Below are 24,159 nucleotides of genomic sequence, written 5' to 3'. Positions count from 1 at the left end.
TTCAATCAATCTTGAAATGCGCCATGGTAGGAGTTGCCCACAAATCAAATAAAATGCTTTATTTATTTAGAGCTACTTCCAGCACCCATAACTATATTTATTTATTCTTTAACTCTGTAACTACTCTATTTGCTTAGAGTTTCGGCCATAATTTCAGACATGTTCTATTTGCCAAAGACTTCGGCCTGGCATAACTTTTACAAGTTACTTTTCAAACCATTAATAATTATATAATAATGTGCACAGATTCACTCCTGCGAGACACCTGCTGGAGGTTTACTACTCGTATTTGTTGAGCAACAAAAATGGAGAAAAACCCAGTCGAAAATTCATAAATACAAAACTTGAACTGTCAATTCTGCGCCATGCTCTCAAATATTTGGCCAAGCAGAGAAGTCTGTTTCTAATTTGGAAAATACGAAAATGCCGAAGCTCCATGAAGCTCATGCTCCACCTTCGGGGCACGGCCTGCCTCCACGGCCTGCACTCTGCCTGCCTGCCTGCCTGTGTGCTATTTGCTTGCTAAATATTTAACTTTTGAATTTCAAAGCAACCGTCGAATGTTTGGGGAACTCCTTGCCATCCGTCGCCTTGCCTCCTTGCCGCCGCCGCTTTACCCACCTCTTGCCCAAACGTTTTTCCACCTTTCGCTGGCTCTTTCCACCTTCCCACTCAAATCAGAGCTGCCGGCTCTCATATCGGGTTACATACGTATTAATTTAATATTTTACAGAGCGCACGAATCGGGGGTACGAGCATTTCCTTTTCTACTCTTTTGATTTCTTTCTTCTTTTTTTTTGGCGTGCTTCTGTGCCAGAATTTGTCATCGTTCCCGTCATGAAAAACGAGGAAAAGGAAGTAAGCTTTTGGCCTGGTCCGTCGGTCGCTTGGCGGGGGAGCGGGTTTTTGGTGGTTTTTTGAGCTCTCATGTGTTGGTAACCGCAATTTGTTTACTTTGTCGGTTTTTGTGCACGCAGCCGAGTGTTCAAAATTGAATTTTAACTTGGATAACAGGAGACTCTGGCCAGGGCCCATTCATTGGGGATCAGCCATCGTTCGTACGCCTTCTTGCCCCCGTTCCTCTCTGGCGTTTACCCGCTTTTCCGCTCATCTCTGTTGCTCTGTCTCTCAGGCTCTTTCCTACCACTCTCTCACTCTCTCCCTAAGCGTTCGTTTCGCGTTGGTTGGCGTTGATAACGTTATCCATTAGGGCGTATGACAACAGCGCGTGGGCCATGGCGTAGAGGAAGGAGCAGTAGCAGCAGGAGGCGTGGTCCTGGCCACTTTAGGCCCGGTTTGGCTAGGAAAAAAAAAGTTAGTTAGTTTTTGGTTTGAAATGGGTTTGGGTTGGGGGGTTTTTGGGGGCACTTTGCTTTTGGCTTGCGTTTTCGTTTCGTTTCGTTCCGTCTCGTGTTTGGTTTTGGTTTCGTTTTTGTTGTTGTTTTGTATTTTTTTTTTTTTTAGTTTTTTAAATGCAATCTTTTAAGTGCTTTTTGGTTGAGAAAGCAGTGCAACAGGGGGCGGGGGCAAACGGCGGCAGCAGCGACTTTTAATGGCACTCGGCTGTGGCCTCAATTAAAATGACGAGACGAGCTGCAGCTAACCTCTCTGTGAGAACTACAGACCTTTATTATGCCACTTTAGGCAGTGTCCTACAGAGCTGTATATGCCAGTTATGTGTATAAATAATCCATTTGCTATAGATATTTATTGCTATTCTGGTTCATTCCTGAACCTTTCCTCCAGCAGCAGCTCCACTGCTGCATTTTCGCTGCAGTGCCAAAACTTCTCTTCCAGCTCTGCTTGAGCTGACTTTTCGCCCTCTAGTAACCCATTTTCCTCGACATTCCACACCAAATTAAACCCGCCAATTTGGCTTCACAACAATTTTTTCAATTACCAATTGCAATTGATGTACAAAATTCGGGCTACTTCTTAGCCTTTTCTTTTATTTACTGCGTTTAATTGGAAAATATTTTCAGTAACTATCGGCGTATTTACCGCACCCCTCGCCCCTTGCAGCCCCTTTTCGTTCTGACTCAAAAGTAAACCACAGCAAGAGCTTCCTTGCACTTTTTGGGTTTTTCTTTTGAATTTTTCATGTGGCAAAGTTCAAGAAATGTAATAAATACAATTTTATTGCCACATTTTTTGGTGGCTTGTTTGTTGTTGTTTCTGTGGCTCAGCTGCATCGGCCGAGCGGAGGGGCGGCAAGTGTCGAGGGGGTGCAGGGGGGAACATTTGCTGCATTGGCGCAGGCATTGAATGAATTTTCGAGGCATAATAAATTTCCGGGTTCTGGCTCTCTGTTCGCAGCTCTCAGCAATTGTACTTCGAAGTACAATTTATTTGCGCTGTTTTTTTGGAACAGAAAGATTGTTTGTTAAACATAATAAATTTCCGGTTTTGTATTTGTTTCTCTTTTTTCTCTGGTAATTTAATGAAATTTATGAATGGCATGGCTGTCATTTTGTGGCTGATTGTCGCGTATGAACGATGCTGCGGGGCATTCTGGAAGCTATTCCGAAGTGAAAGGAATTTTCTTACAGCTTTCTCAAACATTTATGAATTTAAAGATGTTCCCTCCAAGTGGTTTTACCTTCAAGCACCACATAAAAACCTAACTTTAAGTGCATTTTGCTGACATAAAACTTTAGCTAGATATTTATTTTAATTGAAAATTCTAAAATTCATTTGAAACTTTACATTGTTATTATCATTTCTCTCTCGCAGAGTTTTACGACTACACTTAATGAATATCCTTCAAGGCATCGCCATTTTTGGAGGCGGACTGCCACTCTGTAACTTCCTTTTCTGGCCAATTAGACAATGCTCTTGGCTCAAATCAATAGTTAAGGAAACTTTATTACCGCCGAAATTAGAAACTGGTAAGTAAAAGTACTTCAACTTGGTTAAGTCCCAGGGCCCCATCTTCTAACCCCATCGACAAATTTTATGATGGGTCTTCAACGCTCTTCAGACTTCACTTCATCACAAATTGAGCACATTAATAGAATTTTCTGGGCCTTTGTTTATGGGCAAAGTTTTTTCTACTATCCCTAGCCTGTCTCTCTGTCCGTCTGTTGGTTAAACCTTCTTTATTATAATTAGGTGTATAATTACCTACGCTGCGGAACCCTTTCCGCACAGAGCGAGAGGCAAAGGGGCAAAGTTCTAGAAAACTTTTATGTCTACGATTTCATCATAATTTTTTCGCATAATTTTGTTCCAGTTGGGGCAGAGTTGCGTTTGACTGCCAATAATAATGAGCAAAGATTTCTGACGCCATGAGAAAATACCAAAAATTATTCAATGAAGAGACGCGGGAATGGGTTTTTCCGGGGGCGGGAAACACTTGAGATATGTCTGACATGAACATTGGTTTTTGGCCCCCAAAAAAGTCTCAAGCCATGTGGGATGTGCGTGGGGTGCTGCCCATTGCCTTTAAGTGTCTGTGTGAGTGTGTGTGTGTGGGCTGTTGTTGGTGTATTGGTGGGGTTCATTGTTACAATTTCATTTCAAGCATATTGGGTTTCAGTCAACGACAATGACGACAACGACGACAGTCTGCTAAAAGAATTTAGCCCAAAGGTCACGTACGAGGGAGCACACACAAAAAGAAAGTATCGATAGAAGGAGTAGATGGACAAGGAAGTGGCAGAAGAATAACGTTAGATGAAGAGCAAACTAAGGGTAGTCGTAGGGGACACAGAATCCCGGCCATCATTTAAAAGATTTTGCCTGTCAGATGAGTCTTTCACTCCCTCAGTTTTGCCGGGCCTTCATTTAAAGTTTGATGCTGTTCTCGCCAGTTAATCGCTTTCGGAAAAAGCGGTCAGCATTGTTTTATAGTCCGGACAAGGCTCTTTCTCTATGCCATGCCTTGTCCTTCCTCCTCATCCTCCTTCTCCGCCTCCCCCCCATCATCATTATGATGATGATCATCGGTTTGTAGTCTCGTTGCCAATATGCCACGTTTAGTCGCCACTAATCCATCGCGTAAACAATATAAATGTTCCCGACCAGAGCGAGCCGCAGTCGACAGGATATGCTGATTTCAGTGTGTAGTCCTTGGCAGCCTGGGACCTGCACCCAACTCCCCCTTGGCTCACAAACATCCTGCTATAACCCATGGCGCATTTTCCCATGAGCCCATTGTGCGCTGCGGACGGACTCCTTTTGTTTAACTAAAGGATTTAAAGTTTTTGTTTTGCTTTTTCATTCATTTCAGCGACGTTCGTCATTCATTGTGCAGCTGTATGTGTGTGTCTCTCTGTGTGTGTGTGTGAGCCGCCATATTGAAATCAATGTTGAAGGCGGCTTCCGTTCTGTGCCCCCTGCACTCCCCCCACTCGGGCCGCTGAGCGGCGCTACGCTCTTTAGCATTGTTCGCATATTTTTATTAATAGTCGCGCGTTGTCTGCAATTTTCCCCTGCACACTCGCTTTACCCTCTCCCTCTCTCGTTTTCTCTTTCCCTCCCGCATCAATTCATTGCAATCCCCTGCAAAAACTTCGTCATGGATTGGGAATCTCATTCGACGAGGTCTCAGTCTCTCTCTCTCTCAGTATACCTCCATCGTTGGGGGTTTTATGAATTGCAGATGGTTTTTCTGCTTTTTGCCTTTTGCGCTTAGCAATCATTTAATATGCCGACGTGCCGAGAAAATGAGTTGTTTATAAAGCTCGGCGATTGCAGTGCTTTGAATCGTTTGTAGGTAGAAATGTGTGTGGGTTGAATGGGCGTGACTGTGGGCTGTGACTGGGTGCCAGAGGTGTGTGCGTGCCTTTTGGGAGCAGGTCAATGTGCAAGCTCGACTATTGTCTGTCAAGCTGTTGATGAGGGGGTTTGCAAATGGACAATTTAATTTCCGTATGCGATTTGATGCATTTTTAAGTGGTATAACAGTTTGTATAGCAGTTTACCATGAGTGTATAACAGTTTTAGGGCATTTGTTTCTGGGGAAAACTTTGATTTTCATGCATTTTGTATGTGTATAACACTTTTGTAGCTGTATAACAGTGGGTTTTAGTCCGAATTTAGCTAGGGAGTGGTTCTGTTTTATAAAAAATTGAACTTGTAGCTCTCCAAAGACTTTCTTAACTGCTTCTAACCTGTTTTCAACTCTTTTCCATAAACTGAACGCTTCTTTGGCGTATAACACTTTCATTTTTAGTGGTGCTTCGGCAACAACAATTCTGTTAACTAATTACGCTTACACTTCACCAGTCTAGACAATTTGGATGAATATTTTGCGCTTAAGAATCTCATTCTGGCCATTTTCGCTCTCTGCCCCGTAATTAACTCTGCCCGCCCCCGACCCACAAAGAAGAACTTTCAGTCGACTTGGCTTGGCTTTAATTAAAGCCATCTCAATAAGCACTTGGAAAGCACATAAACATCATCTACTCCATCCTCGTCTCTCCTTCTCTTTGCCATGATGGAAACTTTTTGGTCAAACTTATGCAAAAGCTTCAACTGGTATTTTGCTGCTGCTGCCAACTTTAGCTAGAAGCTTCGCCAGGGTCCCCCCTGCAGATTTCACACGTTAATTTGCAATTGCTCCCGGAAGGCAAAAATGTTAATGGCGGCAGAAACCCAACGCACTCAGCAAGGGAGGAAGAAGGAGGGTTCCACTGCCACTCTCCTCTCTCTCACTCTTTTCGTGCAATCTTTCCTCCTTTCTCTATCTTTTCGAGTGACGCACGAAAGTATGCAATGAAAATTTTACAATTTACGCGTGCAAAACTTTATGAGCGTATCTCGAGGCGGCATTAGGCTGTGCCCCTCTTCCCCTTATACTTTGGCTGGGTGGTGTTGTTGACAATGACAAGCAATTAATGTTGCGGAAAATTGTGGCGCGAAAATGGCCCAGAAACAAAGAAAGAGTGAGGAATGCAGAGGCGGGACAACACATACAAAGATGAAAAAAGTGTAGAGTGGAAAATCCACTAAACAGTTTTAAAGTTTTGCATAGCTGCAGGCGAATAAGCAGATTTTTCGCACATACATAAGCGTGTGAGTGTGGGTGTGAGTGTGCAGGTGTTTGTACAGGTGTTTTTGCACCCGAAAAAAAAAGCTCAAGCTCTCGGCAACACCACAATTTATTATGCCATGTCAAAATCTTTGGGTAGAATGCATCACAGACAGGAAGAAAGGCGCCCGAAAGAGTGTGGGGCCGAAAGACAACCGAAAGAGTGGGGCAAAAGCGCACCCGAAAGATTGGGGAAGGAGTAGTATAATGTGTGGGAAAACTTGGGTAAAATGTTTTGCCGGGATTTAGGTACCAAAAAAAAGGGGCGATGCAATGAAAAGGCAAGGCAACGCGCAAGTGAGCAAAAATATTTGTAGCCAAAAGTAGCTCCGGGAAAATGTCACCCAAGGCGTTGGGGGAACAGTGAGCGAGGCGCAGGGTGGGTTTGTAGTACAGCTGTCCGCCCCCGCTTGTCTGGCATCGTCTGTGTGCTGTGTGATGAGAAATAGTTGCAGCTGCTGTGACATACGCGTTTGCTGCATTAAAGGATTACCCACAAAACTTGTCAGAAGGGATGACGGAAGGAGGTTGGAGCCGTCAGAGGTGCATGCATTTTGGGGCGGGGAGGAAGGGGCAAAACTTCTTTGAAAGTTAAGTTTTTAATCATTTTTCAGTCAACACATACGACACACACACACACAGAGAGAACGTTTTTCGTTTTTATTTCGCCTTGGCATGCTTTACATTTGCCAACCAACCAGCCAGCCAGCCAGCCATCCATCTCTATCTCTTTCTAAACTAGCTCTCTCTCTATCACTCGCACTAGCCGGAGATGTTGCTGCTTTTTGCCTCTTGTACATCCCTTTCCCTCATGTGTAGCCCTTTCAATTTCCCTATCTGCCGCATGTCCCTCTAGTGGGACATATTTTTTTGGGAAGATTAATCATGCGCAGCACATCAAATAAGTTGAATACTCTTGGAAAATGGCTTAGAATCTATGGCAAAAGTGGGCGTTGCATGTGACTGTGTGGTTGTGGCATGTTTTGCACAAATGTGCAAAGTTTTTGATGTGCGAAAAAAAAGATAAATGATACAATTACTTAACTAGTTACATATTTAGCTTTACTTTAAAGAGCGTACCAGAAATGTTTCCTTTTTGGGCAAGGATTAGAGATAGATTTCCCCATCAAAATATTTGCAACTTTATAATCAAATTGCAATCATTCCACGTCACTGAACTCTCTCCACAAACTAGGTTTAAATTTAATTTATTTAATTAATGCAAAACGGAACTACTTGCTCAGAGAAATTCAAGGAATCCCAAGCATATTTTACTCAACTCAATTATAAAATTAACAAGCAGCCAACGCACCATGAATCATACTTAGAAGTTAACCACAATCAAACGAAATCAGGGGACATTATATAGGTAATAAATGTGTAACTTGAGAACTTTCTTTGGGCTGAGTGGCAGGGCACTTATCAACACATTAACAAACACAAACTCAGACACACAAAATGCCACACCAAAATGCACGGCAATTAGCAATGCAAAAGAGAGACAGAGAGAGAGAGAGAGAGAGCAAATTAATGATGAAATATTAAACAGAGCCAAAGCAAAAGCGAAATGTGAATAAATAATGCAACATAGGAGTAGGAGAGGGGAGGACAGGCAGTCAGGCAGCCCTTACAAAATGCTCTTTCAATGTTCGTTGTAATTCCAGCCCAAAAACGACTGCAACAATTTTGTTTGTTGCTGTTGCAGCCAGTGATGTTGCTGCTGGTACTGGTCTCTGCTGCCTCCATTGCTCGTTGTTCGATAACAATTTGTAGTTGCAACAACAAAAGCAGCTTGTAATGCCATCGAGGGGGAGAGCAGAGGGACCTAACACAAGCGGTGCCATGTCAGAGGGAAGGAATTGAGTGTCGCAAGTCGACGTTGTAGATGCCTTTTGATAGGTGGAATAAATGATTTTTAAAATATTTCTAAGATGACATTGGGGGAACCAGGAACAGGACTGACAACTGTTGCTGCTTTCCAATATTTTCTATAATATTTAAACCCCCGCAAAAATCCCTATACCCTTCACAAAGTGTACAAAAAGATGTTGCCGTCAATTTCATTTCATTTTCATTGACGTTGTTGCTGTTGTTGCTGTGGCTGCTGCTGGCGATGTTGCTGCTGCATTTTCCGCCATTTGGCTGCTGCCGATAACAACTGCAGAACAGCAGCAGCAGCAGCAGCATCAGCAACGTGGCGGGTTGAACGGGGGCAACATCAACTGCCAAACAGTATTTAGGCGGTTAAATATATATGAACTACAATTGCAGGCAGCAGCATCCGCAATGGCAGCAACATGAGCAATTTCCCCGCTGCTGCTGCTGCGACGAGGCAAACAAATTGAAACTTTTGCTACTTAAGAGAATGTTGCACATTCGTTACGAGACGCCCAACCCAACGCCATGCCGCGCATGGCCAAAAAGGCAAAAATTTATATATTAAATGAATTGCAACAAATTTTGTGCAACGTTGCACGGGGCCACTGCCGTTGCTGCTGCTGCTGCTGCTGTGTGTGATTTTGAAGAAAAGCCTTTTGGCATAGGCTCTCTCTCTCTCTCTCTCTTTCTCTCTGTGTGTGTGTGTGTGTGTGTGTGTGTGGCATAGCCCGCCCCTTTGAACGTGCGACATTTGAAACAGAAACCGGAAATTGGAATTGCAATTTATGCTCATCGCGTGTTGCACATTTTCCGCTCTTCCGCTCAACTCGATTTTCTCCATTTCGCGTTTGCAGTCTGCATTTTCGATTCGATTTTGAGTTCGTTTTTGGGTTCGTTTTGTGCTCGTTTCAATTAGGGTTTCGTTTGCTGTCTGCATAAGCATAAGCAGAGGATTCCCCATTCTATCTATTTTTTGTTGCTACTACAATCTATTTTCGGGTCATAAGCATAAGGTCAACACATGCCATTTATTACCCCTGCACACCCCGCACCCACCCACGCACCAAAATGTTTGTAATTAGATGGAGGCGTGGCAGTAAATGCCAATTGTCTGTGTATCTGTGTGTGTGTGTGGGCCGAAGGGCGTTTGATCTTTAAATGGGTCAGGCGGCAACATTTTTGGCAATTTTATCTGTTGTAAATGTGCAGAATTTATGTGTGACATTGCAGGGGGAGTGGATGATTGAGCTGGGGGTGGAAGGATATTAATTTTCGCAACATTTTCTGATGTATTTATGGGCGAGGAGGGAAATTGAATTAGCTCGCAGCATATGCATGCATTTTCCAAAGCTATTTTAGAGATTTTTAAAGTACATGCCTTGGACTTGAAGTTTAATATAACCAATTAGGAGTTTAATCAACGGCTTGGATTAGCCAAACACGCGGTTGCCCTCACTTTGCACCTTGCTTTATCCTTTTTCCTCTTTCACTCCTTTGCTGCTGTTGCTCCTATTTCGCAGCTCCGCTGTTGTGTAGCCTTTAATTTCACTAACTAAAAGGACAACAAAGCGCAACATGGCTTTGTCATGGGAGACACAACCCCGAGGAGACTCTAACAAGGCCAACACAAAAGACGACAAGTAAAATTGTCCAGGGAATAGCATAGCCGACCCCCGAGTCCCCTCCCGCCGTGCAGCCTTGAATTACACGAATGTCCTGTCAAAAATACTTAACACTAAACGGGGGGGGAAAAAAGAACGAGTACAGCAGGCAGCCACTGTGCAGGAGGAGTCTTGCGGCCAGCAGGGAATTGCCAGTGACAGGTCCAAATGACACTCAGCAAGGGGGGAGTGGGCAGCGGAAGGTATGGCAAACCCACTTTAAACTGCCGTTATTTATTGAGTACATTGAGGCCTAAAGTTCTACCCACCCACCTCGTTCTTGGCTCTTTTTCTTTTCGGGTTTTCATTATTCGAAGCGTTTTGCGCGAAGGGGCATGGAACATTTGCTGCCCAGCCAAGCGAGACACTCCAAAATGGAGTGGAGAGCAGGGGAGCCCCAAGACGGGGTTAGGCTCTAGATGCTGCCTGGAGTTCTGCCTTCTTCCAGGTGAAATTTTCTGTGGGCAATGTCCTGTGGCGCATGATAAACGCAGCTCTCTCTCTCTCTCTTGCCCTTTTTTTAAATATGCCCTCAAGTGGCCAAAAGATGTACGGATATCCTGCCTCCTGCCCCCCACCGCCCACCATTTAACCATCTATAAATAGAGATATTTTTTGTGCTGATAAATTTAATAAATCAAGCGATTGTTTTCAGGGGAAAATGCAATCGTTTGTATATAATAGATGGCATTTTATTTATGGCCTTGCCTTCTGGCTAATGAATGCTTATTAATAATGCGATTAGGGACTATGCCCGGCGGTAAGGGATAGATTGTGGATTACTTTACGCCGCTTTATGCGTATGTGTGTGTGTGTTTATGTGAAGGGAAATTTCTACTGAACCGAATGCTCAATCAAATTAGCTTAAATCAAATCAGAGCCAAGCCACTCGCAGCAGTCGGCGGGCGGGGACAGTCGCGTCTCTCCCTGCTCCAGGATAATTCAATTTGAGTGCCATGAAAGCAAGAAATAAACCTCTTAAACAGAGGACAAATATATATTTTTTTTTCCAGCTATTATTTGTGGCTCTTTTTTTTGTGCCTTTTTCTTTTGTACATTTTCCGGTGCGGAGAAAAGGGTTTTGTGCCCGTGCAAAAGGGCAAACAATAAAAGGAATTTCACGTTACCGATGCCGTAGCTGTTTTCTGTTCGCACAGATGTTTACGCGGTTTAAAGCTCGTTAGCGCTGAAGCCAGGGAATGGGTTGGTTAAGCTGGGGGGTACGGGGTGTGGTTATGGGAGACAGGGTGTTGCGGTCCGCTGGTTGAAACATTTGTGGGCGGATGTCTGTGTCTGTAGCTCTTTTCGGCTGACTGTGCGGCAATTCGAAGTCATTGCGGCCTCGGACTTGAGAGATAATAGAAGCAACCCCCACACCCCACCAGCGACCGCAAATATGGGACTGGCAGGGGGCTGACACAAGGGGTTTGGGGCCATAAGGCTGAGGCGGCAGCATTGTGGCCAGAAAGGATTAATACCAAAGTAGATTAGATTGTCAAAATGCGACAGCTTGCCGCCGCTGCTGCTGCGTGGGAAGATTCTGCTCCATTTTCCCCACCCATTTTCTTCCGAATTTTTATTGTGTGGAGAGAGAGAGAGAGAGAGAGAGAGGGGAAAACCAAAAACTGTAACCGAGTTATCAACATTTTGACAGCTTCAATTGTGGAACGGCAACGGCAACAAGAGCAACATCAACAGAATTATGCACACAGAAACAATAAGCGGATTTGGCCAGCAGAATTGTCGCATTTTAAGTACTTGAAACATTTTCAACCGTTTCAAAACTTTTGATGACCATTTAACCATATTATTTGTGATTAAAAGTGGCATTAAATTGGGATTAAAACAATTTCAAATAGTTGACAGAGTAGAAGAGAGTTGGCTTCATGTGAGTAAAAGAGAATTATTTTAATTTAGAAAAGGAATTATTAAATTAGAACTCTATTTTGGGACTTTGCTGGTCGTTAAAACCATTGAAAGTTCTACTAGTGCCTCCTTCTAAACCATATTCCATTTACCACAGTCTTGTACTTAAATTTCGTTCCTAATTCCTCGTCAAATAATTAATTTAATGAAGTTTCAATTATGCAAAGTTGACACCATTCAAAGGGGCAATGGGATTCGCTTATCAAATCTCTGGATAAACTTCTGCTACAGACCAAATCAATCACTCAAAATAGCTTTGATTTTGTCCAAGTTTGGACAGGAGACTGGCAGCTTCATCCACTAAATAAAGTTGGTCCTGTGGAGGAAAAACAATTTGTAGAAAAACCAGAATGAAAGGTAATTTCATTGCACCGCTGTTTAGATACTCTTTGAAGTTTGCAGATCTTACGCTGGCTTTATAAGGGTATCAGAGTGTGGCTATCCAACCACATCCATTCCCTTTGCAGCCATCAATCAAAAGTCAACTTTTGTGCAACAGTTTCCTCTTGTCCTTATCCGATCTTGAATCATTTTTAAACTGAGCTTTCTGAGCATTTAAATTTATTAGAATTTGGCCACGAAATTCATAATCATAATCAACATTTGCAGCTTTAATAACAGAATTATTATCATTGCCGGGGCAGACGGACAAACACATTGCCAAAAAATCATCTTCCGCCTAATGGATTTGTCTGGGAGGAAGATGGTGGCAGACCTGTGTTGGGGGGTATTCCCTTGATATAGAGTTAAGGCAAGCTGCCACCACAGCACACACACATGTGGCTGTCTGTGTATGTGTTGCCACTTTGAGTTAATTCCCTTTATTTGGTCGTAAACTTTACGCATTCACTGTAATCAAATTTTATGAAAATGCTCAGCCAGAGAGAGAGTCTGAGTTTTCTTTGGCTTTTCTTTGGAGGAGCATGCTGTGTGTGTTTGGGTGTATGGCTGGTGGTGCACTTTAATGTCTTTTCTGTGGTAGAGTTTGGTTTTTCGGGTGGATGGTTCGTGGCGGAGAGACAGACGTTGGGGGCTTTGCTTGCGGCTTGTGAATGAAAATTTTGCGGCATAGATAATTAAATAATAAATTGTTGTAATGTCTACATTTGGCCCTCGCCGACAGCCCTCCCACCACCCTGTTGCTGCTGCAGTGTGGCTGAAAGACCATAAATGATTTATATGCACATTGAATGCGTCGACAATAGATTTAATTTAACGATGTCTTGGCGACGATGATGATGGCGCTGCCGCCATTTTGGCTTCACTCCACTCACTTCCTCATTTCGTTTCGTTTCGTTCCGGCTCTCTCCACCCAGCCACTCCTCATAGAGGTAATTACGCGTAAATGTGTGGGGGTTTGGGTTTCTTTTTGGGTGCAGGCAGAGCAGGCAGTGCGACATCTAACAGGCGAGGCAACATCAATATTCCTTCCTTCATTCCGCATATTAAATCTATGTCATTTTATATAAATTAATTTCGCCAATGACATTCGATGTCTGCCTGTTGGGTGCAAAATGGATTATCGACATGATACATGTGGCGGATACTCGTACTCGTAGCAGGGTGGAAATTGTATTAACGGGGCCATGGCATCTGAAGGAATTGATATGGGAAAATGAATGGGGAATTAATAGAGTTTTGTGTGTATTTTAGTTACCATAAATGGGTTTTCTTTTGGGGAGAATTTGTCCTCTATGTAAGAGACTTGATGGTTGCCATCATTTCTAATTAATTATTAACTTTTATCATAATATTTTCTTACATTTTCATTAATAGAAATCTCAAAAAACCCATTCAAACCCATTTAAATTTCCCCATTAAAATTAATTCCAACTTTAAATCTTGATTTTGCATCACTCAATTTCAACCTTTTGGTATTTGATGGGGGTAGGAGGTAGCCCTTGAATTGGAATTCCTCGTTACCCAAGGCTGAGCAATTACCGACTGCAATTTGATTGAATTTAAATTCTCGAGCTTGCCTCGTCCGGGGCCCGGCCCTTATCTCAAAGTCATCCCTGACAACCTTTCTGCTTTTCTGCCTTTTGCTATCCAGGCGCCTCCCGGACTCTGCTCGTCCTTGGGCGGGTCATAAATTATCCTTAGATCACGCGCCAACAAAAGCGCCTCCAACACTCTGCTTCTGCTGGTCCTGCTGGTCCTGCTGCTGCTGTTGCTGATGCTCTTGTTTTTTTTGCGAGTGTTCTGTTGGTTAGGTCCGACTTACGCAGTGACCTATACAATGCATTCCGTTAGAAAGATGGTAGATGGTAGCTTGTAGCTTGTAGGTGTCTCCCCTTCGTCGCTCTCCATTTTTAACTAGCTTGAATTCCAGGCAGTCACATGCCGCCCGCCCACCGGCCAGACCACCCAGCGTAAACTTGATGGAAACGGCTGACATTTCACTTTCTTGATGCGATTACGCAGCGGGGAACGAAACGTCTCAGCGACAGAGTCAGCGTTAGCGTCAGCGTTAGCGTCAGCGCCAACGCCAGCCGCCGCAGCCTCCACCACTCTAACTGCAAATTGCTTACGGTCACGTACCAGCAGGCTTCTTTCTCCCTCTCTCTCTCTGCATTCGCTCCTTTTTGCTGCTGTTGCGCGACAAGAATTTTTTCTGCATACCCTTGAAGAGGGTATGATAGTTTGGAGAAAAATGTGGACACTGCAAAGGGTTTCGAAGAGCATATCCGGATAATATCCCTTCTCTATACATTTGCATAATTTGCCCAGCGTAACGTTTTATTTGCAAGGGTATCCAACGCTTCGACTCCCAAAGGCAACTGACTTTTTTGTTTCAGCTCACAAGTGTGTGAGGTGATGTCGCAGTGAGAGAGCGTGGATGAGTGAGAGAATAAGCGTTGTGGAGTGGGAACGAAAGGAAAATGGTGCCAAACTTAATGAAAATACCAACGCGTGTCGTCATTTTGGCCGCAGAGAGGCTGTAACGGTACTCACTCTCACTGGAAGCTCTCCTCCTGTCCACCCCTTGTGCTATACAGCCTTCAGTACCCTTCCTTCCGCACTCATTCCGATGTATGTTATTTTTTTTCCCACTGTGCCGTCCGTGTGCGTGTCCGTGCGTGTGTCTATGTATTGGCATTTATTTGATTTCTTGCTCCATTTTTCTTATATTTTGTTGCTTCTTCTCTGTTTTTGAGATCATTTGCATATCTCGATAGTGTCATTAAATTTGCATATTTAAGATAAATTTAAATTCTTTGCATGTTTTGTTGTATTCTCTTTCGCCTTTTTGGCCTTTTTTTGCAGCGTTCCAATTTCATTTCGTTGTCGCTCTGCCCTTGATTCCACTTCATCCATTTTTTCTCGTTCTTCAAATTTTGTTGTTCTTATTGCAAATTTATTGTTCTGTAGGCAAAAAGGAAAAACAATATGGAGTATGGGTATGGTTCATGCGGAACATTGTTTACAGACTGTCTTCATATGGGGAGGGGCGTTCATGGGTGTTGGGATTGATGTGGGAGGAGCTTTACATTGTGTGGGAGTCTCTCCATCTGTCTCTCTCTCTCTCTGTATCCGTCTCCCTGTTTTTTTTTTGTCGTCATCATGCATCATTTGTTTAGTCCCATAGTCCTTTGTGATGTGCCAAAAGCTGAGGGGCACAGATGGTAGGTGGTGTGGGAGTGTCGGATGATGCGTGGGTTGCTGCTTGCGAGGGAGTGTCACACTTTTACGTCTCGCACTTGTTGAGAATATTAATTTTATTTAAATATTTCAAAACGAACACAAACTTGCTTGGGTTGGCCATTTTGGTTTATGTGTGCTTTTGGTAGAATGTATTTTGGGTATTTACTTAATGAACTGAACCAAATGGGATCAAACCCAAACCCAATTACATCTAGCAGATGGGTGAAGTGGATAAGAATGCTGTCGTAGCCAACATCCCCTTATTATCCCTTTATTTCCCCAGTCCTCAGTTTTAAAATTTTGCATTCTAGTTAACTTCTGCAAAAAGCACATTCAAATCAATCAGCTTCAAACAGGTGATTAACATGCCTGCAGTCGGCAAGCCGGAAAAAAGCTGACACCTGCACAAAAAGCCCTTTGCTACGTCACTCGAGCGCTCTCTCTCTCTCTCTCTCTGCTCCGCCACCGATAAGAGTTCGTTTTTGCACGGGTTGCGACTCTCCCAGTTTCGTTGCTAGTGTTTGCCATTTTCATTTAGTTAATTATTTAAATTTATATTCGCGCCGTGTTGCCATTTCAGTGGCAAAAACAACAGCAACAACGGGAAAGGCACACATAACCTACGAGAGAGGCGCAGAGCGGAGAGAATTTCGCTGCTTTGTTTGCCGGCAACGAAAACGAAACGAGCACCAGAGAGTGTGCGAGCATGTGGGAGAGAGATAACGATTGGCAAAGTAAATTTCGTTTGCGCTGCTCAAGGTATAACACATAAAAGGTAAAACGGTAGCGCTGCCAGTAGTTGTGTAATATATAGCCATAATTTTTCGACTTCCAATTGTCACGTGCCGTTCCAATTCGCCGATAAATATTATGTCTGTGACCATCGTACGAGTTCTACCTTTCACTGCTTCACCTTCTGCTGAATATACCCTGGTTTGCGTTTGCTCTCTCTGTGCCATTCCTCTCATTCCTCTTCTTCGCAAACGATTCCCGTCGCCGTCGGTTGTGAGTGTGTGGTTGCGCTTTCTTTCGTTTTTTGGTCTGCGCAAACTTATTTTCGCGTTGTAATAATTTTGCATAAATATCGCAATTCGATTTCCATTAAATAACACTAACAAAAGGCGTAGAGTTCAGCGAATTTTTAAGATCCCAAGCATTCAGATGTTTGGAAGCAGCTACATAACTGTGAAGTGCAAAGTGCGGGTCCCTCTGTCTTCGTCGCTGTCTCTCTGTTTGTGTGTGCGCGCGCGTGAGTTCGTCGTTTGTGTGAGTGTGTGTGTGTAAATGGTCAAATAAACGCTGAAAGCAGAACGTGCAACAAGAAGTAGCAGCAACAAGAAGCAACAGAGCCGCCGAGCACCAGCTGACGAGAATTGAAAATTCCAATAAAAGTAAGCTGAAAAAAAGCAACAACCTTTGGAAGCCCCGCCGCAGCGCTTGCTGTCGTAACAAAAAATCAAACTACTACCGCAACTAAAAAAAGATTCCCATATTCCAGCTAATTGTCATTGTGTTAGTTGTTGCTGGTGTCGTGTCATTGCACTCGATATATTCGATAATGCAGCAGCAGCAAACACGCTAATTTGTTGCATTCGCGGCGATGTAGGTGTGAAAATTCAGAAAATTGCATAAAAATACATAAAGAAGAACAGCGGCAAAGTGCAAGAGAGATGCAGAGAAGAAGCGGGGCTAGGAAAGTGAGAATGAGCAACAGCAGCAGCAACAGAAAATATATCAGGCGCGAGCACCAGAAGCGGAGGCAGTGTAAACACAGTGTAAAAGAAAAGCAGCGCCAAAAACACAAAGAAGAACACAAATAAAAACAAGAACAAGTTTTTGTGGATGTCGAAGTGTTGATACCCTTGCATTGAGTTGGTTTCGATGTTAGGTATAGAGTACATGATACGAAATGTAACTTTTTTTTTTAAATTTAATGTCTATATAGTTTTGGATATTTATGCTAGTCCAGAATATACAGACTTCATAGTGTTGACCATGGTTTCAACCCAACATTGCCAAACATTTGCCGAAAACGTTAGACTCTTTGCAAGGGTATCTTCCAATAAGCAAAAATGAAACGGTGTTGTGCTCTCAATTGTGAGAATGAAATAGAATGAACCGCAGCTTCAAGTAAATTATTATTTAATCAGAGATTAAACAAACAAAAAGTGAAATGAAGGATAAACGTAATTATTGAAATCTTATCAAACGTGCGCAAATAATATTTTATTTTCGTTTTGCTCACTTGTTGTCGTTGTGTTTGCCGGGTGCGTGCTCGTGCTCTCCCTCTCTCACCTCGCTGGCTCTCTCATCAGTCAGCTGCAGCAGCTGTCAAGTGTACTTTTGCTCTCTCTGTCTGTCTCCCTCTCCCATTTGCTTTTGCTGCTGTCATTGTCCTTTTGGCGTACTACTGCAATTTTGTATTCCAAAATAAAAATAATAAATTACCAACAACAAACACAACAAAAACTAGAAACGCTGTAAGCCCAAACTGATACAAAAAAAGTGAGAAGCAAACGAAAAAGGAGAATAATAATAATTGTCCAATAACAAATAACAATTTGCAATAGAATAAATTTGTACCAGAGCTTGCTTCAATATAAATTGTTTGTCCCTCTCGCTCTCTCCCTCCACTCGTTCCTCCGTTCAATATGTGTGTGCGTAAGTGAGACTGCATATGAGTGGTGCTTGTGTGTGCGAATGTGTGTGAGTGATGTCTGGCCCCGTAAAAATAAAAACTACGGCTGGCTGTGTGCTATTTTTAAGTTGTGTGCAAATGTTGCAACTGGCCCGCGGGATGCACTAATGCCAGTGTTGGTGGGGGTTAGAGTTAAGGCGCGCATTCATGAGGGGAAGGTGCCACAAAGTGCTAAAATAACTCGATGCCGCATAAAGCGGCACTGAGAAATCAACAAAGTTGCAGTTTTATAGACGGGGCACGGGAAACGGTAGCCAGCAGCCAAGTATAATATTAATTACAAATTAGACGATCTGGAAGTGGTGCCACCAAGAAAAGGAACTAGAAAACGAGAGAGAGCAAACAACATGTGTCAGATAGAAAGAGAGAGAGTAAGAGAGGGATGGAGAGCAAATTAATGATGGTGCAAATGTGCAGTGGTGTGTGTAGTGTGGTGTCAGTGTTGCCGAGTTGCAGGCAGTAGCAGTAGAATGGCAGTAGAAAGTGCAAGAAATATAAGGAAATAGTAATTTAGTGTTGGAAATCTTATAAATATTGAACATCAATACATTTTAATGGCTGCACTTTCCCTTTAAAGCCCTTTTCCTTAATTATCTGTTTTCTCTTCTTTTTTCAGTCGCGAGTGTGAATCGAAAGTGTATTTAACGAATTTATAGGAACAGAAGTAAAATAATCCAAGAACTTACAATGCATCCGCGCTATAGCCCTGGACCGCCGCACCAGCAGCAGCAGCAACAAATGGGCGGAGGAGGACCCCACCAACAGCAGGGTGGTGGAGGAGGCGGAGGTGGTGGGGGTCATATGAGAGGTGGAGGACCCTCAAACTCCCAGCAATTGCCACCACAGATGCCACGATCACAGAATTATTCGAACGTAAGTCAAAATTTATTTTAAAATTTATAATTTTAGATGAATATTTATGGGTGGAAAATCTGTAGAAAGCTTTTGTCGGGGGCTCTCTTATTTGAAGCTTTGGAAATACATTCCCGTGGCATTCAAGCAAACAGTCGCCATCAATCAAGGGGCGCAATGCATCAGTCAAGCAATCAAACAACTCACTCACACACAGACACACACACACACACACACACACCAAACATTCGCTGGTTCAGTCAATCGTTCATTCAAATCACACTCAGACACGGGGGCCTTCACTCTCCATCATTCCTGAGCGATGATTCCTGATGTCCCGCACGCTCCCCTGCTGACTGCACTGCCAATAGGAGGCGCCACTCGGTACTGCAATCGACATGTGTCATACGCAGACACATCCATCCATCGGAGAGATGTAGAGAAGAAGGCATTTGAGTGGAAAATTGCTCCCGCTGATGCGGCGGCTATGGCCTGGCAATGATATGGATTTCTTACCCAACCATTCCCGCCATCAATTTGCTGACAGTTGCAGTTGCCCCTAATCCTAACCATAGAGAGAGTGAGAGGGAAAAGAATCCTTGCTTCCCATTACACCTGGATAAATCATTATTCACACACACACACACACACTCGGTTGTGGGTGTGGGAAGCCCCAAAAGAAAGACCATTTTCCTTTGCTAATTTCAATGGAATTACATTCTGTTTTATGTGGGCTGTGCTGAGTGTGGGTGGCACTGCATTGTGATATTTCCATCATAATTTATGCATTTGCTTTCTAAAAAACCAAACTAAAACGAAAAAGAACATGAAATGGAAATAACACAAAGGCAACATTTTCGTAAGTAGTCGTTCTGCCACCTCCACTCCTCCCTGAAGCCCTACGAATTCTGTTTTAACTGCGTAACTACCTCAGGAATATCTGATGTAGAGGGATATATTGTTTTACTGGGGCTATACATGGCTATTTCTGTAACGTTTTGAGGGATAAATTCATATGAATGCCTGCCAGAAAGCATACATCTCATATTGAAGAGCAACTTGCAAGCTTCGCTTGTGCGCAAGGGGGATCATTCAAAAACTCGAATCAGTCATTTCGGATACAATTCTTTATATTTACTGCTGATTTTGGGGGTATCCTTAAGTCTTAATATCGTATATAGAACCCACGTTTTCCTCTTTATATGTATTCCATATAATAAACTATTCAAAGCTGTTGCTGCACAATGCATGGGGAAGAATAAGCACCAGGTAGTGCATGGATGTGAAATGGTTGAGCTGAGGCAGCCTTTTGTAGGCAGCAGCATCTATTTTGGCCAGCTTCCTTCTAATGGCCAACAGCCGTTGCATGGACCGTGGAGGTCCTTTCATTTAAACAGCTTTCAGCTCTCACACAACCAACGAACATTTCTCCCTAGCAGCAGCGAACATTCAGACCACATAAAAAAAAACAGAAAGAAAAATTCGAGTGAAAAAAACAGAATAAAAACCCCAGCTACGAGTAGAAAATTGTAAACAGTCGCCGCGCTTAGTCAGCGCCGCACAGTTATTGTGCCTGGAATGAAAATTATATTTCCCATTTTCCATTCTACATGCCAGAACAAAATAAATAAAAGAGGAAACGCGCTGAAGTTTGCTGAAGTTTATGGAGTTTAAGGAAGATATATTTAAAATTACTTTAGTCCACATTTTGTGTGCTGTTTTTTTTTTTGTGTGCCCTTTTGTATGGTAATGGACGAAAGATTTTGCATTGTATGGCGGTGGGGTTTTCCCCCAAGAACTCTGCGTAGGGAAGAGTTTTTCCCACCAAAAGAGCAAAGAGCGAAGAGTTTCGCTGGGGAATGGATATTGTTGAGTTTTGTGAAGAGTTTTTGTAGGGAGTTAAGTCTTTAGGGCGTTTAGTAGGACAGAAAGTAATAGTAGAGCTTTTTTGGGAGGGGTTTCAAATTGAATTTGTAGTCTTTTAAGTATTTATTGTTCTATATACAACACAATATTCTAGACACAATTTTGAAATAGTTGTCTTGTCACATCGTTACATGTCAATTTTCCATTATATTATTTATATTATTTCAATCTTAATCTTCCTTTTTATAACCTTTATTTAATCGTTTTTAATTATTGTTCTCAACGAATTTGTTTCGTTAGATTTCCCCTGATATTCCAAATTGTTTGTGACTTCAAATTCTGTTGTTCATTGGATCATACTTCTATTGTTTCTAAAGTTTCCTTTTGCTCATAATCTATTATAATCATACAAACTCCATTCTGTCGCTGTAAATATAAAATCTTACTGATATATTTTGTCCATTTCTGTCTTCATATTATAATCGCTTCCCATTTACACATACTTTCAACAATTATTAACATAGTTCCTAAAAATGTTGTGAAAGGAAATATATTTTGTACTTCCCTGTCGCTTTTCTCTCTTCTTTTCTCTTTGCATTTACCTGAATAATTTCTTGTTTCACTTTTTCGAGTGTTTTTCTTGTCGAATTTCTATTGGAGTTTCGTGCCCAAAAAAATGTTTTCAAAACTTTATAGTTGCAACCAAATCTAGCAATAGAGGGGGATGATATATACAGAGATTTATATAGATGGATATATTTATATACGTATAGATGGGACCCAGGAGGGTCACGTAGTAATTTGTGATTAAATTCAATGTTGACAATTACGGATGGAAGCGAATGGGCCTGAACGCCAGTACGACAGAAAGTTGTTAAGGTAATTGCGACCGCATACACTCGTAGGCTGAGATGCATTTCAATTGGGAATCGAGGGAGAATTGGGGGAGAATCGTGAATGCGGGAAATCGGAGTAGGGAGTCGTTAGTCGGGAGTCCGGCAATCGTATGCCTCTCGGATTCGGATTCTTTGTGGGCAAGGATAAGGGGTCTAGTCTCGCTCTCTAATGCAGCCGCTGAATGCCGCCCTTTTCGTTGTGCGCCTGCGTCGGCTTGTGGATTCTGCAAATACCCAACAAAAGGCATTTTGCCGGCCTCCGTGAGTGTGTGGCATGCAACGCGGGCACGAACGTAGCAGAAAACCGAATGGCAAAACCGAATGACTGCCACATCCTGCTGCCAGAGGGTCGGGTCCAACCTTACTCAATGAGAAATTCAGAATCCATTCGACGATTGTCAAGTTAAGTTACAAACACCGCCTTTTCCTCATTTTGCGCACCAAAAACCAAAAAGCGACGGAAAGCCACGACACCAGAGAGGAGCCTCGACACAGCCACAGCCCCCCAAAAGACCAGAAGAGCCCAGGCAGAAGAGTCTTGAAGCAAAACGCCAAATCGGAATCGAAATCGAAATCCCAGAACCCAAAAAGCCCAAAAATCCCGAAAAAATCATCCGAAAATCCACAGTCTAGACAGAGGAGTCACCATCCAGACAGCCAGACAGTCACAGGAGGAGTGAGAACAGTGCATGCTCGCCATTTTCTGTGTGTGTGAAAGGAGAAAGGATAGAAAGTTCTACTATAAAATATATAGAGATTTCCCCCGATTTATTGTGCGTATACGTAATAATCTACGAATCAGTTCACATTCTGTCCATGATATAAGATAATATATCCTATACATATATTTTACTCGCAAGAAGAATGAAGTGCAAGTGAAGTTTCAGTATTATTTACAAAATATACTAACGAAAAAAATTAACTAAAGATTGCGAAAAATACTGCTCAAAGAAACCCTCAAATAATAAAAAAAAAACTACTCAAAGTAGGTCTCCAAATGCAACAATTGTCACCAGAAAGAAAATTCCTAAACTTAAAAAAAAGAGTTAAAAACTTTACCAAAAAATACTAGACAAAAAAACTTGAAAGTGAACGAAAAACAGTATTATTTTTAAATAAATCTATAAAGAAAAACCTAAGCGATAAATAAAGACAATAAAAGTTCTTGAAAATAAAAAACCAAATTAAATTTGAGACATTAGCTTAAAAAATACTATTAAAAATTAACGAAGAAAATACGATAAAATAGTCAAGAAAAAACTAGCTTAAATTGTGAGTGAAAGTAAAGAAATAAAAAAATAAATGTAGCAAAAAGAAACTACAAATTAAAAACTAAAAGCAAAAACCTCAATTAGTGAACAAAATAATAAGGAAAAATAAGAAAAAAAGCTTAGCTTAAATATTGTGTCATTCTCTGTGTGTGCTTTAACAGTAACTGCAAAAAATATTATTCCAACCTTAAGTGTTAGTCAGTGTTTAGTGTTGGTAAATACCTAGTAAATGTTTTAAAAATAAACAAAAGCAAACCCCATAAAAGTAGCAAAGGAAAAGGCAGGCAGACAGACAGTTGTCGAGGAAATTCCACGCATCGCCCCTCAATAGCCATTAAAATTGCGTCAATCAAGAGAAAAACCTCACCATTGCCGACACCAGCCACATTGCAGCTAACAAATTTTGGCCCTGAAGAGGAACATCAGCAGCAGCAGCAGCAAGGAGCAGAGGCAGCAGCTGCAAGCAGCCAGCAATTGGTGTCAACAGTTGGCCAAATACAAGAGGCAGCCACAGCAAAACAAGCAGCAACAGCAGCAGCAGCAGTAGCGGGAGCAAGTGCAACAGTAGCAGCAACAGCAACAGCACCAGCAGCAGCAGCGGCGGCAACCAAAAACAGCAGCAACACAGGAACAAACAGGAACACATCCCCCATTAATTCTCAGGCTAAAGCCTCGGTCAGCAGCGACAATACAGGAGTCACGACAGGACAGCAACACTTTTTGAATCAACCACCACCACCACCGCCACCGCCGTCGTCGTCGCCACCACCACCGCCGCCACCGACAGCAGAAGTCCAAGAAGAAGCCACAGCCACATCGAAAGGAAAGACAGGAACAGCAAAAGCAACAGCGGGATCCAAGAATCCAGCGAGAAGTAATCAAAGCACCGGCACCACCACGACGCTGTACACGTGCTCGAGCGCCTCCTCGTCGCTGATTGCCCAACCGCCGCCAACGAAGATATTTAAAACGGATCATCATCAGCTGTGCCTGAACGGTGCCTACGGTCTGCCGACTGCTGCTGTTGGTGGGCATCCCTGTGTCTACTGTGTAATACCTGTGCCCCTGGTGAGTCCTCGTCCTTCTTCTTCTGTTCCTGAAGGACATTTGCATAGCTCTCTTTCTCTCTCCCTCGGGTGTGTCGCCGGCTCTCGTGTTTTTGCTATTTCTTTTGATTTTCCTCATTAAATATTAAAATAATTACGAGGGCAGGCAGTCCCGTCCTCTTCCTTCTTCTTCATTCACATTAAATGGGAGTCCTTTACAGCTGGTCCGCCCTCAATTTTCGTAGCTTTCTGGATGATTATCCTGTTCCGCCGTCGCGCGCGGATAGCAGGTCCCTGGTTTTAGGCTGCTTTTGGGCGGTTTCTCATTATCATTTATTATTCGCGCTGTTCACGCTTTTGGATTCACACAAATATATATGCAGGCA

The 24,159-nt window shown here is 42.8% G+C and overlaps 1 protein-coding gene across 1 annotated transcript in view; it reads left to right on the top strand.

Annotated features, from left to right (window-relative positions):
• Window positions 1-18,529: 18,529 nt before the first annotated feature.
• Window positions 18,530-24,159, top strand: part of LOC117894387 (protein alan shepard) — a 135,916-nt gene continuing 130,286 nt past the window's right edge. Inside the window, 1 exon segment of the mRNA XM_034801393.1 lies at window positions 18,530-18,715. Within this exon segment, the coding sequence (XP_034657284.1) occupies window positions 18,530-18,715 (186 nt within the window).

The sequence above is a fragment of the Drosophila subobscura genome, chromosome J (genome assembly GCF_008121235.1).
Source record: "Drosophila subobscura isolate 14011-0131.10 chromosome J, UCBerk_Dsub_1.0, whole genome shotgun sequence".
In the NCBI taxonomy this organism is placed as follows: Eukaryota; Metazoa; Arthropoda; class Insecta; order Diptera; family Drosophilidae; genus Drosophila; species Drosophila subobscura.
The sequence above is the reverse complement of the archived record's forward strand: the minus strand, read 5'-3'. Positions and strand labels throughout refer to the sequence as shown.